Consider the following 19,483-nt stretch of genomic DNA (forward strand, 5'->3'; position numbering starts at 1 on the left):
GCTTTGATTCAGAATCGATTTTCGATTCTCGATTCAAAATTATTTGATTGACAAATGATTTCTGCTTCAATTTACAGATATGCACAACATTGTCATGATCTACTCCAGCCTGCTTTGCAAGACAAAATGACAAATAGATACATTAAGCTGTCCTTCTTTTTTTTGTTTGTTTAAACATTTAGTAATTTTAGACGGTAAGTGCCTTTTCCCACAAAACAGCATGTGGGCTACAACTGCTTTTTCACCTTCTTCTTCATTTCTAATTTATATAAAATCGATTTTTAGATATCGATTTTATTCGATTCATAAATGAGAATCTCGATTCTTTTATGAATCGTAAAAAAATAAAGTAAAATGAAACAGAAGTTAAAAACAATTTAAAAAAAAAAAAAGTAAATTCAAGAAAACTAAAAAACCCACAGCAAATAGAAGGAAAATATAGAAGAAAAGGAAAATTGAAAAAACAAAAACGAAAAACTGTCCATTTCCTGCTTGCCATCCTGCCCTCACTCGTGAACAAGACCCCAAGATACTTGAACTCCTCCACTTGGGGCAGGATCTCATCCCCGACCCGGAGAGGACACGCCACCCTTTTCCGACTGAGGACCATGGTCTCGGATTTGGAGGTGCTGATCTTCATCCCAACCGCTTCACACTCGGCTGCGAACCGCTCCAGTGAGAGTTGGAGATCCCGGCTTGATGAAGCCAACAGCACCACATCATCTGCAAAGAGCAGAGATGCGATACTGCGCCTACAAATGATGTCCTTAAGGGTTTTGAACAGAATCTGTGACAAAGGGCAGTCTTGGCGGAGTGCAACCATCACTGGGAACGAATCCGACTTATTGCTGGGATCAAACAGCTCGTATCAGGAGGCTCAGTACCCCGTCCTCCCAAAGCACCGCCCGCAGGACTCCCTGAGGTACACGGTCGAACGCCTTCTCCAAATTCACAAAACACATGTATTTCGGTCCCACTTCTTAAAAAGGGGGACTGCCACCCCGGTCTGCCAATCCAGAGGTATTGTCCCCGATGTCCACATGAACCGACCCCGGATAAGTTGGATGGATGGATGGAAAACAAAAACAGTAATGAAATATTTAAAAACTAAATAAATGGTTGAAAACAATAATAATTAGGGATGTGCGAGTACCGATACCAGGTATCGGTCTCGGGCCGATACCAGCCTTCTTTCAAGTACTCGAGTACTCGTGACGCAGACGAGTACAAGCGACCGATGGCAGAGGGGGAAGACGTTAAGTGAGTCCACCTTGCCTGTAACTGGCGCTAGCTTGCAGCAGTTTTTCACCAAAACCTCACCGGCCTGGAAATACTTCAAAATTGTGAATCTTAAACTAAAAGAGCATTTTTGTGTTTTATTTTGAGCGTTAAGACTATTGAAGAGTGACTGTGTTGTTTTTTTGTCAAAAGTAAAGGAAATATATTTGTTTAAAAATATCTTTTAGTGATTTTTTTTTAATTTTATTTGTCAAAATGTACTACTAGTATCGGCAGTTGGTATCGGTATCGGTGAGTACTGAGGGTCTGAGTATCGGTATCGGTCTGAAAAAAAAGTGGTGTCGAACATCCCTAATAATAATAATAATAATAATAATAAAGGGGGAGATATAGGAAAAAGGAACAATAAGTAGAAACCGTAGTAATGCACAAAGTAGAAAAAAGTACAACAACAAAAAACATGTACATGCACAATAACAAATGTACAATTTCAAGCTAAAGTAAAAGTAACAGTAAAGGAAAATGAACACTAAAAAAAATAAGTAAAGCAAGCTTTAAAAAACTGAGCTGTAAGCAAAAATTATATATATATAAAAAATAAGAAAGCAATCCACTTAAATATGTCCATTCACATGAATAATGTGCTACTGTGTAATGAAGTGTTCAAAGAGATCAAAAAACGAGCAACAAATGGCACTTGGCCACATACGTGTCACTCTTTTGGCGACCTCTCCCTAGATGATTGACGTGCTGACTAATGTCCGGCCCGATCAACAGCGGCCCCGTACGAGGACGTCGCCCCAGGACCACTGGATGATTGACGTCGCCACGGTGACGTGTCGCACACATCAAACGGTCGCTCCCGTGCTTTCCTTCCTTCTCTCCACGCCGCCTTCCCTCGACCGACACGTGGAGGCCAGTTTCGCACCTCCTCGCCTCATTTCTGCAAAAATGGAAGCTCTCGGGCGTTGCCGTGGTAACGGTATCCACTTGCTATCTTGCGGCGTCCTTTGCAGTGCTTGGACTTGATCCTAAATGAGCCACTGATAAGAAGTATTTGGACTTAGGGTCACTATTAAAGGAAACTTTTTTTGGGGGGGGGGGTCTTTTCTTTGAAGCAGCCTACATGATGCTGAGTGGGATCCAAGCTATGAAATTGGAAAATATGACAGTCCCTCTTTTATGGGTACAAGTTTTCAAGCAGTATGATTTAAGTTCAAAATCCCGGCATTTGTAGAATCTGAGGAAAATCATTATTTCTGGAAATAACATCCAGAAGATGTCATCACTGCCATACAATCACCAGGATATCCCATTTGTTTTCAATCACACACCTGCAAAACGACAAAAATGCACTTTCTGCTTCTCAGTGTTGAAATGAGTTACGTTTATGGAATTTTCCATCTTAAGCATATCTCGGAAGTGCATGCGAGCAAATCAACATGCATGAAATGGTTGAAATAATCCCTTTCGGCCTTTTTTACAAAAGGAAGCTTAAAAAAAAAAAAAAAAAAAAAAAAGTAACAAACAGAACTGAAAGGATTTTTTTTTTTTTTTAATTAAATTTATTTATTTATTTTGGGAGCTCACCTGAAAAGGCTGGTGGGTGAGGGGAAAGTTTCACATTAAATGGAAATAAACAGTTTTGTACAAAACATAAGAATTATTTTAGTGGGTGGAAAAATAAATGAACAGGAAATAAATGCAAAGAAAAAATATTAAGTAAAAACATTTTAAATTAAAAAAAGGTAGGATCTATAGGTTAAAGTACTTTAGTCAAAAAGTCACAAACAAATTAATAATGGGGGTGTCAAATTGAGCTAAAAATAAAGTTTTGCTTTTTTTTTTTTTTTTAAGTAAACCAATAAAAAAAATAAAATGAAAAAAATAAAGTAATTTATGTTTAAAGTAATTTATTTCATGGACTTGCTATACTTTTACACCATTTTATTTCATTTGGAATATTTTTATTTTTATTTTTCATTACAGGGTTTTCCTGGCTCAAACTGAGGCAGAGGTGGTATCACCCTGATTATGATGGGTGACTCCCAATACCTGGTATTGGTATAGGTGCCAATACCAGTCTTAATTTAAGGTATTGGTACTCGCGGCGATGACCGACACCATTATGGGCTGCCGTCCTGTAACCATTTTACGATCACTAGAAATGAGAAATTATATGAATACAAAGTTGCCATTAACTTTTTGCCATTTTTTTTAACTACAATCATTAAAAATTCATCCACTCATACATATTAAATTGTAAATATAGTTCAGCGTTGTTGTAAAACGTTATGTTTAATGTATATACTGTGTTTTTATGACTTTGGCGATGGCTGTAGCAACCAGGAAATGGCCATGCACAACGGTTGCTCCATGATCTTTTTTTTCTTCTTCGGTTGTTGCTTCAAGTGTATCCGGTGCACTGCTTTTGATATAGCGCCTCCATCATGGCGCAACACGGCAACTGCAGTTAAAACGCGTTCCTACCGAGCTCAATCAACACAGCTGGAGCGCCGTGTTGAGTGATATCAGTGGCTCAGGCTGGAGGTGGGGAGAAAATGAACACCTAACAATAGGTCTGCCAGTTTGCAGTTCTTTTGGAATTGGGTGCCATTTTTGGCATATTTTAACAAACTTCTCCCACAGAATTTATACAATCATCTAAAGATGTTTAAGACGAAGCACTATTGAAAGCTTTTTCTTTTGTTGCACACTGTTGCCATGGTGATGCACCTTTTCCAGAGAAAATGATGCTGGTTTTGAGGGTCTAAACCTGGGCGAAAACTCATAAGTTGCACACACATAGGGCCTGGCAAAGCATTTATTTTATTTTATTTTCAAGGTTTTTTTGTCCCATGTGCCATTACCCCAATGTGCAAGTGCCCCAACATGGATAGTGTTGCGAGAGCCCTTTAGAGTTGCTCACAGCTCTAGTTCTGAAATGTCCTTTTTGCTGTAAATTAAGTGTTTGCATTAAAAACCAAGTGCAAAAGCTAAGTTGACCCCAACACAGCGAAATTGCAACTTGGACGCATTCGCCAGCGCTGCGGGAGAAAAGTGCAAGCGGGGCAAAACGTGTAAATAAAGCCACGCCACTGAGTCAACACCACGCCCCCAGCCTGCGTCCGCGGGGACTTGAGGAACAAACAGAGTAGTGGTCCGAAGCGTGCATACCTCACAACGGTTGGTTCCTGTGTTCCCCTCACCAATCCACTCCCTCCACCCCTGTGACATCATCACTCCGATTAGGTCTCATCTGGTGAGACAGTGCTCCCGCGCTGCACCCCGGGCAACCTAGGAAAGCGAGCTGGTTGACTCACAAGAGGCGGTGCCATGCTCGGCTTCTCGCCATCCACGGGATTATTGCTCAGACGCTAAATGATGGCAGCGGGACCACCGAGACCGATGGGGCCACCGGCTCCTATGGTATCGCTGACCCCAAAAACAACGCAAACCCAAGAGCTGCAATGCATGCTGGTCCCTGTGGGCCACTACAACAAGCACAACTCAACCTCACTTGACCTGACAAACAAACAACACTATGCTAGAATACTGTGGATCCCCACTATTTTCCGAGAATAGCACAAATTTACTTAGAGTTGAATTCCGATAGAACTGACGACTATATTTACAACTAGACAAAAAAAAAAAAAAAAAAAAAAAAAAAGTTTAAACCTAGAAATTCTTGAATAAGAAAGGATATACTGCCAGAAAGCATTTACCAGGAAAAAAAAAAAAGAGGGATTCAGCACAGCTCCCCCTGAAAAGAAATGATCAAAAAATGTTTGTTCAAAGCTAATCTGTGAATATGGTAGCTCAACTTAAACACTAGAGGGCGCGACAATTTCTCAGCAGTGCTCCTGAGGGGGCCACAGAGGTCCATGCACTTCCAAACCAGATGTCCGGCCTTCCTGGTTGGAGTTTGCATGTTCTCCCCGTGCCTCCGTGGATCTTCTCCGGGTACTCCGGTCTCCTCCCACATTCCAAAGACATGCATGGCAGGTTAATTGGGTGCTCTGAATTGTCCCTAGGTGTGCTTGTGCGTGTGGATGGTTGTTCGTCTCTGTGTGCCCTGCGGTTGGCTGGCAACCAGTTCAGGGTGTACTACTACTCTACTACTGCCCTAAGCCGGCTGGGATAGGCTCCAGCACCCCACGGCCCTTGTGAGGAGTAAGCGGTTAAAAAAATGGATGGATGGATATATATAAATGGAACTTATTGTGCATTCACAAAAATCGACTCAACGTACCCAGTGTAACTAAGACACATCTGCCATCTAGTGGTGAATGGTGATATTACAACCTTAAGTTAAAGTTGACCCCTACATACTTGCAGTTCGGCAGTCACGGACTTGCATATTGCTGTTTTTTTTCCCATTAGTTTTGTTATATTTTGGCCATTTTCGGATTTTCCCGTTATTTGCAAAAATCATATAATGACGGTTTAGTTATAGTAGAATATTTTGAGTTTGTTTAAAAAAAAAAGAAAAGAAGTAAAAACAGACTTAAAAAGCTAAGTCATTCACAGATGTAAAAAAAAAAAAAAAAAATCAAATAAAAACAGTCACAAAAAAAAATTGAATAAAAAGCTTTAAATGAAATGAAAAAGGGGAAAAATGTGGTCCAAGTCCTGAAAACCAGATTTGTCAAAATGCCAAAACAGAGTACAAACACCATTTTTGCAAAAATCAACATCCGGAGTATTGTTACATGTACTCTCACTCTCCAGAAAATAAAACAAAACAAAAACTTAGCCCACTCTAGTTCTCAGTGGCTCAATTGTACATTTTTTTTTAAAATATACTGTAAATCAGAATCTGTTCTACATCTGCAAGGAATATTCTAGAAAGGCAAACTAGTTTTTGTCCTGTCATGTTTTCCATGCGCGATCGGCAGCATCAATCAAAGCGCGCGGCCGTCCTATGAAGACATCAGCGCATCTCGCTGGCTCGCTTGCCCTGATTACGGCACTTTTTCTGCCATCCATAATCTCGGCCCCTCTGCTGCTGTCTGGACGAGCGCACGCGCACTCACGTACTGTATACAAGCACACCCCTTCACATAAACACACACACACACACACCAAATTTAGGGCAAGTGTTACTCGGTTTGCAACCTAATGCAGCAGCGGAGATGTTCCTCGCAACTCATGCGGCCTACCTTAAACTACACTTGAGGAAGATGCATATCGACGGCAGGAAAGGGGAAATCCTACAACTACTACCACTGAAGACGAAAAATTCAAGAGCTGAATTTGACAACTAAATTTGTGTCGGTACCATTCACACAAAAACAATAACAGAAAAAAAGCTGTGAAGAAGATGAAGATGGTTTAGAAAGGGGCTATCAGTTACTACCAAAGTGGCGGAAAACTCGAGCGCTGACTTTGACAACTCCCCAGTTTGTGTGTGCACCATTCACGCAGAACAATAAGTCAAAAAAAATTAAAAAATCTGAGAAAAAGAAAACTGACAGTTAGAAAGGGTCTTTCAAATACTACCACACAAGGAGGAAAATTCAAGGGCTGACTGGCAACTCCCCAATTTGTGTCAGTACCTTTCACATGAAAGAGAGTAAAAAAATTAAAAAAAAATCCGGGAAAAAGATCATTTTCACAGGCTGAAGGGCCAGTATGATACGAACTCTGAAGCTGGTTCACCTCCACCCCCAATTCCATATCGATAACTTTCACTCAAAACAGCGAGACATTAAAAAAATACGGCTTTGCAGAATGGGGCTATTTGTTAATCCCAACAAATGTGTAGGACAACTATGACACCCCATTCCATGCCTTCACACAAATAATATGAGAAAAAAAGATGACTGATGAGCAGTAACGGGCTTTCTGGTACTACTACCACACCTCCAAAGCAGGAATATTAGCACTGCTGTTCACACAAAATTAAGGGAAACGATACCTAACGGGCACAAAGGGGCTACCCGACACTGTCTCTGAAGCCGAAAATATTAGCAAGTTGACTTAACACCACATCAGTACTATTCACGAAAAACTCTCATTTTAAAATTGGTAAAAAGACGACTTTGATGGGCAGAAAGGGGATTACCTGAGCTACCTCTGAAGCTGGCAAATTTGCAGGTCAACTTCCCCTTCCCCCTGCCCCCTTTCACACTGAATGTTAACATGGGAAAGGTGAATTCTGAAGGCAGTGTGGAAGTGGTTTATCTTCTACTGCCTTTGAAGCCAGTAAATTTGTGGGTCTACAATACTTCCACACCTTCAGCGTCAGTGATTTCACCCCTGGAAAAAGACAACCGCGGGACAGTATGAAAAGAGGTGATCTGATACTACATCTGATGCCAGCAACTTTGACATTCCCCATTCTGCGTTAGTCTCTTAAAAACAGGACAGTGACATAGGAAAAAGCTCACCCATGTTGGCAGTGTGAAAGGGGCTATCATAACCACCTCTGAAGCTGATAACTTTAACCATCATTTTATGCCTTTTACATGACATGAGAAAAAAAGGTGAAGATAAAATGACAGTGTGAAGGGAATATCCAATTCCCCCATTCACAGGTGATAAATTCCTGTCTGCGTAAAAGGGGTTTGATGAGGGAGGCATTTGCACATGAAGCGACACGCTCTGAATCCCGGCCGTCATGAATACAAATGAAACGTCGCCCGTGAACAGGTGACTTTTTATGCAATTCTTGCTCCCCGCACCCACACCTCGCGCACACGCTGCCCCCTCCCTCTAATCTTGCTGAATCTCACCCCACTGCCCCCTTTCACACCTTCTGCACCCCCATTAAGACACAGTATTTCTTCGTAAGCCCTCTATCTGCTGCTTGTTCACCACCGGGGGTGTACGGGTGAGTGTGGGAGGGTTTTTTTGAGGGGTGGGAGATAAAGGGGGGAGTCTCCGACTGACTCACATGCTTAAAGCCGGTGCACATGCAGCAGCCCCGCAAGGTGCCTGCGCAATTTCCTGCGATCATCACGGCGGAGGGGAGGCGGGAAATGGATTATCTGCGCAAACAAGTGCCATTAATGGATGACAGTGGGAGAGGGGAGGGGGACTCAAGGTGAGAACACATTGGGGAGGGGGTTGAATCTGTTGAATTCTGAGTAAGCAAATCAGCTGACTACTCACATGTACATCAACAATCACATACACATATGCACTCTCACGCAAGACCAACACACATTCACTCACACACCTACTCATTCCCTCACATGCCAACACGCAGTCGCACGCGTCCACATTCATTCCTGGATTTCCAAACCGTCCCGGCGCAGGTGCAAGATGCGGATAATTCCAAAGAGTGGGACCGAAGCCTGCACGCGCGCGCTCAAGTGTTTCTGCGTGGATGCCGTCCATCCGCAGAAGGACGGTTGGACTAAAAGACTGACGGACAGAGGCAGCTCACCTTGGCGGGCGATGAGGACGCCGCCGGCGGGAAAAGATGCATCCTGCACCGAGCGCTTTCACGGCAGCATCGGCGGCGACGTGCTCCTCTGCAGAGTGCTCGCCGAATGGGAGGATGTCTTCCTCCACCTCCCTTCTTCCCTCGCTCGCTCACTCTCTCTCTCTCTCCACCTTCGCCTCCAATCTCTCCCTCCAGTGAGGATGATGCTGCTGCTTCCGGAACGCACGTGAGCTGCCCGAACGCCTCAAAGACAAGACGGGCAAGTGGTCGTTATGAATGACGACGATTATTCATGACAGCGTGAAAGTGTTCCGAGGGGCGCGCGTTCGATTCCCACGCACGCGTTCTGCGGGTTGCGTCACCTTGCTTACCGGAGCGGTCGCCGTGGCAACGCCCACGCGCAGTCGGTGCGGCGCGCACACACAATCATGCTCACTCTCACTCAGATTTGGGTTCTGTTTTTTGAGTTGAGAGTCGGTTTGTTAGTTTTTATTAATTCAAGTTTTCCCCTAAAAATTCATATGTGCAACTACTATGGAATAGCATCTTGCATTGCAGGTAATAGAAATCGGTGGACCTCATGCATAACAGATGTGACAGCGGCTTCACATCTTTATTGTATGGAGGCCACCTGTGAACTGCCTTTCCAGGCCACAGGACCACAGTTGACATTTGACTTTGATGAAGAAGCACTGTTCCCCATAACTGCTTCACATCTGTGTTGCAATCCTACTCTGGGCTCCCGTGAGCTGGGGTGGAACAACAGTGGTAAAATACAAAGGATTGGTGGACTTGCATGCAACAAGGACGTCACAACAGCTATGGAATCCACTTGTGAACTTCTATTCCAGGACAGGAACTTGAAATCATTGCCATTTAGCATGTACGACAGGTCTACAACAACAGCTGACAGGTGCCAGAAGCTGATGAATAGCAGTTGGCAGTTGTCACAGATTGGTGGACTTTCATGCAACACAGATGTGAAGCAGTTATCAGAAACAGCTCTATATTCCACATATGCTTTCAGTTCATATACTAATTCTTGACTTTGGGAAAAGTTAGGTGAATAAATATCATTTCTGAGGCCTGCTTTACATCTGTATTGTATGCAAGCCGAATAACATCTGGCTCCTCCAAAATGCTGTTCCATCTCAGAACCACTTAACTACCACTACTAGAACAAATAGTAGAGGAATAGCAGTTGGCAGGTAGGATCCATGCAATACAGATGTTAAAGTGAAAGTCAACCCCCTCAAAATTCTTGAAAATATGATCTATGCAACCCCACTAGTCTAAATAGTTAATATTAAGTTAGTGTGGAATATGAATTAAGCAGCATAATCCATCTCAGAGGGCGGCCATTTTGTCACTAGTTGACTGAAGATGACATCATTGTTGCTGAGTCTCAGGAAACAACCAATCACACAACAGCTTTAAAAAAAACAAAAAACAAAAAAACAAAAAAAAAACAGGTGATCTGTGATTGTTCGTTGCCTGAGCCCTGGGCAATTGTGATGCAATTTTCACTCACCAGCAAGTGGCAAAATGGCCGCCATGTTTAGACTATAACATTATTATCAAGAAATGTTTAAGGTTGACTTTCACTTTAAGCGACCGTTGTAAACGTGTCCACCGAGCTACTACTACTAGTTGCCTGGAATAGCATCTGACTGGCAACACAGATGTGAAGCAACTGAATATTCCATTTGTGTTTATGTGCAGCCCGCTATCGCTTTCCCCACAGCAACAGGACGAACAACCTGTTCTTCTGTTGGAACACGTGACCGTTGCTGTATGCGCCCCTCATGCACTTAACGAGCACTATGTAATTGCTCATTAGCCAACCCCCCCCCACACCACCACTCCCCTTACACGCCGTCTGCAGTGAGGGTCCGCCGTTATGATGCCTCACACACAGCAGCAGCTTGTTTAGTGGCTCCCTCAGTCTGCTATTAAATTTCCAGTCACACAACAGTGCAGTGGAAATCCCTCCCCTCCATCCCCACTGCCTTTCACACACGCAGAAGCACCCACCACCCCCCTTTCCCTGTGTGTATTATGGTCATTCCGGATGTCTCCCTCCTCTCTTGTCACTCTACCTCCCACCCTGACTCCACACCCCTCCCTCCATGCTTCATTATTTAAATAAGCACCCCCCTACACACGCACACACACACCCCTTCACCCACGTCCCCTCCTCTCCCTGTTTGTGCTGCAGTCTTTAACGCACAAACACACACACACATACTGCATGAGACTGGATAAAGATGGCCGCCGGCATTAGATTGGAAGTGCCTCGGGAGGCATTTTAGAGCCTATCGGCCTTTGCCTTTCACACAGAAGCCAGTCAGGGAGGGTTACTGCTGTGATTGAGGGTGATTTCACACAACAGCATCTCAAATTCAGATAATTAGGTTGGATAAACACAAGCTTGCTGGATGTATAAAATACAGGACGGGAGAAGGGAGTCTGGTGTGAAGCTTCACAACTCCATCCCGAATTTCCGACATTACCTTTCACACAGCCAAATCGACCTCAATCCTTTCTCGCACCTTATTCAGATATCTGAGGTACCGAGACAGGTAGGCTGATTTTGACAGGCATGTTGAAAGGGGCTATACAGTTCACGGGATTATAAAATACTTGTCAAATACAGTAGTGACAACAGGACAGGAAAAGTCAAGTGTTCAACTTCATATTCCCCGGCCTGGCTTTGCTCAATTCCCTTTTAGACATCGTCTCGGGAGGTGGGAAAGTACCAGATCACAAGCGATAGTGGGGCAGTCAGCTTTGACAAGCATGTTGAAAGGGGCTTTTTGCACCAAAAACATACATGGCTTAATTTCTTCACTTAACTTGTAGTGGGGTGACACAACCCACCCTGGTGTGATGTAAGAAAGCATCTGGTGTTAAATTCAGGGCGAGAGCAATTGTGCTACGACTTCACTGCTCCACATAGCAGGTTCCTGCACTAACAAAAGTTAGTGTCATAACCAGGGAAATTGTCGGACCTTGTATGTTGAGTGCATAGCTGCTAAGCCCCTTTCACGCTGTCTTCCAAACGCATTATTGCCCTCTCTTGGGGCTCTTTGGCAAACAGTCGCACAATAGGAAAACCTTGTCTTCAACGCATCAGCCTGCTACATTTACTTTTACTAATTTTATTCTTGAGGAGATTATGGGCAACCAAAAAATCGTAGTGTTGAAGCCAAGTGGAGACTGTGGAGCACAATACCAACTGATGTCCTGGGACCCAAGCCAAATCGGAAAGGGTCCTTGTCACTTTGTCAGCGACTAAAAATGGTTTCTTAGAAAAAAGAACAATAAAAAGGCCACACCATATGTCTTCATTTGGCCGCTTGTCTTTTGGGAACTTTCACACTTGGCCGCCTTGCAATTGCGTTCATATTTCACGCACAGCGCCTGCACTTGTTGCACAGAATGGGGGGAGTTTGCAAGAAACACACCTGCAAACACAGATACATCAGGATGAGAGACGAATAAGGATACTATCGTTTGCATGTCAAAACAACTGATTCATAGCTTTTGTACTCTAATGATGCAGTAGTATTGGCAGATTTTTTTTTGTTTTTTGTTAACACATTACAATACAAGACAAAGTGGTTAAACAGCCCCCTCAAGAAGAAGAAGAAGAAGAAGAAAAAAAAAAGGAAAAACCATGGCCGGTTGTAAAATTAAACAAATACTAACTAAAGTACTGTTTACAAAAAGTCAAACATTCTGTCTGCAGTTCGAATCTTTTGTTGTTGCAATGTTAAGTGACCAAAAAAAAGAAGTTGTATATTTTTAAATTCATCAGCCGATTAATTGGTTGTCAGAAATTAATTTACTTAATATTGGAACCAGCCTGAAAAAAAAAAGATCTATCAGACAGGCCCAAGTCAAAGTGTGACAATCACATGGCACTAAATACATCTCACAAACAACAACAGAAGAGAGGGGGTTTCTTATATTTACTTTTAAACTATTTTATCTGAGAGGAAACGGAGGGAATCGTTGCAGGAAACTCGAGGATTATGAGTACACACAGCAACAGCGTAAGCATGTTGTGTTCAAAAACGCTAAAACTTCAGTCGCTGATGCGGAACTAAAAATCACACCACATTGAATGTGTCGGCCAATAGTAGACAATTCCGATATTCACTTCTCAACGAATTCCGAGAGGAGAATGTGGGCAGCAAGAAAACGGCACACTTCGGTCAAGTGGATTATGGAGTCCAATTCTTTCGCATCCAGACGTCAGTGTGTTGTTTTCTGCCATGCAAGAGACGTCGAGCTTGGAACCCGAGCCAGAAACCATACGTACTTATTTTCAACTGTATGGGCAGTGTAAAATGCACCTCAGACAATAATGTCTGGTGCCGTAGCAAAGCGTAGGCGTGCACATGTAGCCGCTAATAGCGCTGGGGTCACGAAGATGGAGGTGGCGAGACAGAGGAAGGTAGGCGAGAGCGATGCCGAGTCGGGCACTGAGGGACCTGCTGCTGATTAAGTGATCCAGACCACTAAGGAGTTAGTGGTAGTGCCTAATGAGGGCTAATGAGGGGGGAAGGAGAAAATGGGCCTAGTTAGGTTTATAGTGGGGATGTCGAGTTAAGGCTGAGCAGAGGCAGAGAAAAAGGGATGGTCTGAGTGAAGAGGCTCGAGAGAAGACGGACAGACTAGTGAGGGAGCCTACTGTCCATCTAGGAAAAAGGGCCGCGTCCGGCAAAACAAGAGCCTACTGTCGCTGTATCCTAGCAACCGTCTCCCAGGTGACGGACGGTGACTTCACTTCCTGGTCGGCCCTATTGGCGGCCGAGCGATGCCATCTGGTAGCACTACTTGGCCACGAGCGGCGGCTCAGTGTGGCGGAAGGGGGCGACATATTGGAGCGGTTAAAATTAACACGCTGACACCATTTGGCTGCAAACGGGGGGAAAAAAACTGTGTTTATTTCATGAAATTAATTGTTAAACACCTAGCCATGACTACTGAAGCATTGCTACTACCTTCCTGCAAGTGTGTATGTGTGACAGATTAAACCAACAAATACTGTAGCTTGACAAACGCACACCCACCCCTGCGTGCGCACGCACACACAATCCCACTCAATTTTTTTTTGCAATTATGTCCAAGGTCTGCAGAAAAAAAAATAAAAAATACAAAATACAAAAGAGTCCCAAAAAGGGCAAAATAAGTCAAGGATTTGACCCACTCCCAAAAGTTCCCTTAAATGAGGTCCATGAGGATTTCGTCCTCCATGACGCTAGAGACTTGGGGCATCCCGGGCTGGGGTACGGCCCCCCGCTGAGCTCCAGACATCAGCATCTGACCTGCACACATGCACACGCACACGCACGAACCAAGACTGTTACTTATTTTTGTGAAATTAAGATTAGGGTAGGGCTGAACAATTATGGAAAATAATGTAATTGCGGGGAAAAAAAACTGCGATTACGATATATGCAATTTTTTTTTTCAAGGTCCCTTTCAATGAATATTTTACCCAACAAAAAGTTAATTATAATAAATAATAACAGATCTATTCTAGATTACAGGATTTTAAGATAAAGGCAAATGAAGCCTTAATATCACAGTTTTTTTTTTCTACTGCAATTATAGGTTTAAACTTAATACCGTACATACTTTAACATGTAGTCTTGTTCGCCATGACAACATATACTTCTGTCACAAAAGTATCGCTTAAACTGTAAATGAATTAGAAACGGCAGATTATAAATTAGTATCTTTAACACTTCAACATATCCTTATAACTGTTCGTGTTGCATGAAACATGACATGTAACACTGCACTTTTTGGGTGGGTGGCGGGTTATGTAGTTTCCCATGGTCTGGACAGGCCGTGAAGGCAACACAGACTTTTGTTTTGGTAAGCCAAGCGCGTTAGGAGCTGTTGTGTTCTGACATGATTACAGACGGGCAGTTACTTACAAATTATCATTAAAGAGTTGTTAAGTTCACCGCTTGGCCTGATTAGTTCATCAACACTACAATACATGTACATTAAAAGAGGCTGCGGCGGCGGCACCCGCACCTCGTTAATTGCAAACGCAATTAATCGTCAGCCCTAGATTAGGGTGTGAATCTCGGCTTGTCACGTCAATTACGATGGAGAGAAAATGGCAACACGGTGAAAATTGTTTGACCGTGAAGCGCCAAAACTTGTCCAGAGTACGTGTCTGTATGGTATGAACAGAGTATGTGACAAGGTCGGCAGTAGTATGACACTGTTCAAAAGCCACTGACGTTCAACTTGAACCATGCAGAGTAGAACAAGAAGTTACCCACTCTGTAACTGAAATGTCACCAGCGTAAAAAGAATGTAAGCAGCATTACAGAATGAGTCTAACCTGGCATGGGCTGCCTCCACTGCGCCTGCATTTGAGCGCCCGCTCCCGGTGCAGAGTGGACCATCTGCTGGCCGAGTCCCTGGTGCGACATCATCCCGGGCATGTGGGACACGCCTCCCTGCTGAAAGGTGGGATGACAAAGTTGACCCGCTACCAAAGCTCAAACGGATGCACTAGAAAGAAGTTGGGCGGTGGCGCTTTTACCGGCTGCTGCTGGCTGAGTAGGAGGCTGCGCAGTTGCGGGTTGGCCCCCGGGTTGGCCAAGCGCAGGATGGGGCCCTGGGGCGGAGCCTGGCCCCCCTGCGTCACCTGATTGGGCGGCGCCCCGCTGACGGGCGGCTGCTGGCTGTTGGGCCCGGCAGCTCTCATGCTCATCTGAGGTCAGAGTTCACATTAGTCATTCCCGCCGGCTTGGTGCGGACGCTTGTTTTCACGCTCGTACAAGTCAGCATGAATTCTCGATGACATGACGGTCATACATTCATACATGCACACATGCATGTTGTTAAGCGTGTTGGCATGCTGCAAAGCAGAATAAGAATGAAACCCAGTTAGTTTCATCGTTAACATGTCATTTTCATATACCTGAATAAAGTTTTTTTTTTTCTGTTTTTACTTCCTAGGTCCAACAATGTAAAAATGACTTGACCACCTCGGACTTGCAATATGGAAGCTTGTGATCAGCTAGCTTAATTAGCACAGTACTCTAGGACAGCCGCAAGGGTCAATTTCAAACTAAAAGTGTTTTTTGCTTCCAAGTCAAAACAATAAATCACACGAATGGCAGCTCTTATCTGGAAAAATTTGTTAGTTGGGTCACTTGTATCTCAAGGTGCCACTGGATAAGAAATGTGTGTATGAATGTGTAAAAGTGCCACATCACATCATTCACATATACTTTTTATGTAACAATCTCTCACCATGTTGTTCTGTCTCTGCTGCTCCTCCATCATAGTGACCTGACTAACAGGGGGCATGCCCACCACCACCGACTGGACAGGAGGAAGAGGAGGAGGAGGAGGAGGAAGAAGGGTGTTGGCGGTGTTTGAAGAAGAACCAAAGAGTTCATTAAAAGAGGCGAGCAGGAGTACATGCACACAAGTCAGCAGCACCAGGCAGTGTGTGTGTGTGTGTGTATGAGCGTGTATGCGTGCGTGTGTGTATGCGTGTGTGTGTGTGCGTGTGCACATGTGCGTTGTTGCTGTTGTCACCGACCTGCTGCTGCACGTTGCCATGAGGGACAGGGATGGGGCCGGGGGGCCGGTTGAGGAAGTTCTGGTTGGCTTGGACTTGTCCAGGTTGCATTGGACCGCCACCACTGCCCATCTGCCAGAACAAAAAAATAAATAAATATGATCAAGTTAAGTCCTCATTAATGTCTTCAATGTACTTCTTACAGTTTCACATTCTTACTTGCATGTAAAGTAAAACTCGCATGAACGTTTACATCAGACAGAGTCCTCCAGGTTTTTGATGTTCCTGTTCTCCAACACACCAGATTGAAAAATCAGCACATCGTCAAGCTCGGCAGAAACCTAAAAACGATCCTGATCTTTGGAATCAGGTGTGTTGGCAGACGGAAACGATCTAAAAGATGCAGGATTCCGGCCCTCAAGGACCAGGATTGGAGAAGACTGGTTTTACACTCTTAAGACTCAAGAACAGTTTTGGGAGTTACATAAGTAATGCGTTACAGTAATATATTACATTTAGCCCGTAACCACATAATGAGTTACTCAACATAATATTTGTAATATTATTACAGTTACTGACTCCCATAACGGGTTACAATGGGGGACCGCGCAAATGCTATTTTTAGACGGCAGGCCACGTGAGGTCAAAAAGAAGCCGGCTCGTTGATGAGCCGTGCAAGTAGTGTTTGCTTTGTTCTCGTTTATCTACAAAAAAAAAAAAAAAAAAAAAACATGCCGAAGAGGTAAGAGATATCACCCCCCCCCCCCTTTTTTTTTTTTTTTTAATTTTTTTTATTTTTATTTTTGGCGTTTGGCACTGCCCCAGCTGCCGGACAACAATAATGAATGGCGAGGAAAAATGCTAAATGGCGTTGCGCTTTGTCACTCTGACATACAGTATGTAGATTTTCAAACCTGATTGTGATTGTATGACTTTTTACCTTCTCGATTTGTATGTTAAGTAAGCCCTTTACATTTATTTTTGTAATTTTTTTTTTTTTTTTTTTTAACTTTTCTCTCTTTTAATCTTGGTAGTTTTTGTGTGGGAAAAAAATGAAGGGAATGATACTGTAAATCAAAGTTGAGAATGTATTGCTCTTGCATATTTTCCCCAATAAAACGAAAATTACAAAAAATAAATAAAATGGCATTGCCACTGTGGTACGGACCTGTACTGCTTACAGCATAATTTTTTTTTATTTTTTGCCTTTTGTGCAGTTGTGACATGTATGACAATTTATCTGTAGGGACTTTTCTGAATTAAGGAAACAAGTTTATAAGCGGGAACTCAGTAAGGATATATCAATTGAAAGAATTGAGGTATAGCGAGTGTTGTTGGTTGTGCCCAAGAATTTCTGAGTAAAATTTGCGCAGACGTAGTAGTTTCTGGTCATTTTGGAGGGAATCAACTGGCTGTGTGTGGTCTTCCACAAACTTTGATCCAGCGCAGAATTTTTTTGTAGTTGTTTGAGGGTTTAGGGAATGGAATAAACCGGACAGTGTCTCTCTCGTGTCTCCCTTACACAAGCCGTGGCTACAACGGGACGCCGGTTAGTCAATCAGGATAACGGCTATCACTCTTACACAAGCCGTGACTGCAGCACTTAACAATTTTATTGATTTGTTTTCTTGGCTTTGAGCAACCACACAATGCACTACCGGGAGCGGAATTGCTTTTGTTTGTCCGCAGCAAAAAGGTACATGCCGTCACAGACATGTCGTATTGCGTCTCGATTGGTTTACTAGGTCATGCGGGCGTGGTTTACGGCAAGGTCCATTGAAGAGATGGCTTGAGTGTAGAGGGCCGAAAAAGACAAGGAAAAGAGCCGAACTAATCCAGAGGTAAAGATTTTTTTTCCCCTCAAAACATCTTCCTACGCAACAGACATTTACATTCTCCAGTTTCAACAAGCTATCATGCCCTTATCACCATATGTCTTGTCTGTCATCTGGTTGTCTTACGTCTGACAGTTGTTGGGGGTAAATTTTTTGAATTTTACTTGGGCACAACCAACAACACTCGCTATACCTCAATTCTTTCAATTATGTATTCCCACTTATAAACCGGTTTCCTTAATTCAAGAAAAGGCCCTACAGATAATAGGGATGCAACGATATCCAAACATCACGATACGATATTATGACGATATGAAGCTCACGATACGATAATTATCATGATATCGCGGGGAGGTTGGTGATATTTTAAAAAGGTCACAATATTGTGTAAAAAAAAAAAAAAAAAAAAAAAAAAAGCACAATGTTGTGCTTGGTTTCATACACAACATCAATGTTATGTTTTATTATTATTGTTATGTTAATGCACACACACACACATTGAGTTCCTCTACATATTGACTTGCTTCACAGGCATTATTACGTTTCCTTTCACCTGACAATTAGCGTAGATTTTAAACATAGGAGGGCCAAACCATCCCTAATGAAAATTTAATTGCACTAAAAAAAAAACTAGTCAGAAGGTGCTATATAACTGCACAAATGGAAATCAACCTGACTTTTTTTTTTAACAGATGTGTTGCATTTAAATATTGTGAACATGACGACGACGATATCGTGGCAGTTTTAATATCACAATATCATAATATTCCCATTATCGTTACATCCCTAACAGATACATTTTCATACGTGTCACAGCAAGGCACGATTTAAATGAAAGGAAAAAAAAATAAAGTGGTAAGCAAGACAGATCCGAACAACAGTGGCAACGCCATTTTAGCATTTTTCCTCGTCATTCATTATTGTCGTCCGGCAGATGGCGGTGACCGGTAGTAAGGGATCAGGACTGTAATAGAAGCATGCATGGCCCCCAACAAAATGTTTACTACATATGAAGGCGAAAGGCTTCACTTAGCTGGTGTTAAACTGCTCTTTTGGACGTCTGCACAGGTTGATCCCCGTTCACATTTATGGCTCTGAATTCTTGGCTTCAACGAATAAAGAATACATCCTTCATGTGTGGACGGTCGTAGTGACTGGAGTCGTTTATGCAAGTTCCATAATAGTTGCGTTTACTCGGCATGTTTTTTTCCCCAGAGATAAACGAGAAGAAATCAAGCAATATAGCGTTGCTCTTCTGCTAGCGCGCTTGTATCTTCCGGTTCAATCTGCTGGAGTCACGTGGCCTTGCAGTCTAAAAAATAGCATTTGTGTGGTACCCGATTGACTTCAACGAGCTGCTTGTTAAGTACAATGCAAGCTGCAAAGGCATGACTTCTGCTCCCCCGCACCTGCTGCCTAGTGTGAGCGAAAGTTCAGAGGCTGCTGTTC

General features: G+C 43.2%; 2 protein-coding genes across 8 annotated transcripts in view; both read right to left on the bottom strand.

Moving 5' to 3' along the window:
- Window positions 1-8,996, bottom strand: part of lrrc4ba (leucine rich repeat containing 4Ba) — a 47,745-nt gene extending 38,749 nt beyond the window's left edge. For all 5 annotated transcript variants that reach the window (XR_013284920.1, XR_013284921.1, XR_013284918.1 and 2 more), the window contains exon 1: window positions 8,633-8,996. The gene's annotated coding sequence lies outside the window, so the exon portion shown is untranslated. The remainder of the gene's footprint in view (window positions 1-8,632) is intronic.
- A 4,557-nt stretch (window positions 8,997-13,553) lies between these two features.
- med25 (mediator complex subunit 25) overlaps window positions 13,554-19,483 on the bottom strand; it is a 29,960-nt gene continuing 24,030 nt past the window's right edge. The window contains exons 16-20 of one of the 3 annotated variants that reach the window (XM_077531823.1): window positions 16,221-16,331; window positions 15,926-15,997; window positions 15,210-15,380; window positions 15,006-15,123; window positions 13,554-13,968 (exon numbers count right to left, since the gene is read on the bottom strand). In XM_077531823.1, the coding sequence (XP_077387949.1) occupies window positions 13,865-13,968; window positions 15,006-15,123; window positions 15,210-15,380; window positions 15,926-15,997; window positions 16,221-16,331 (576 nt within the window). In that variant the 3' untranslated portion in view covers window positions 13,554-13,864. Of the gene's footprint in view, window positions 13,969-15,005; window positions 15,127-15,209; window positions 15,381-15,925; window positions 15,998-16,220; window positions 16,332-19,483 lie in introns of all 3 variants that reach the window. The other 2 variants (XM_077531815.1, XM_077531829.1) reach the window with 2 other exon arrangements.

Source organism: Festucalex cinctus, chromosome 1 (genome assembly GCF_051991245.1).
Source record: "Festucalex cinctus isolate MCC-2025b chromosome 1, RoL_Fcin_1.0, whole genome shotgun sequence".
NCBI lineage: Eukaryota > Metazoa > Chordata > Actinopteri > Syngnathiformes > Syngnathidae > Festucalex > Festucalex cinctus.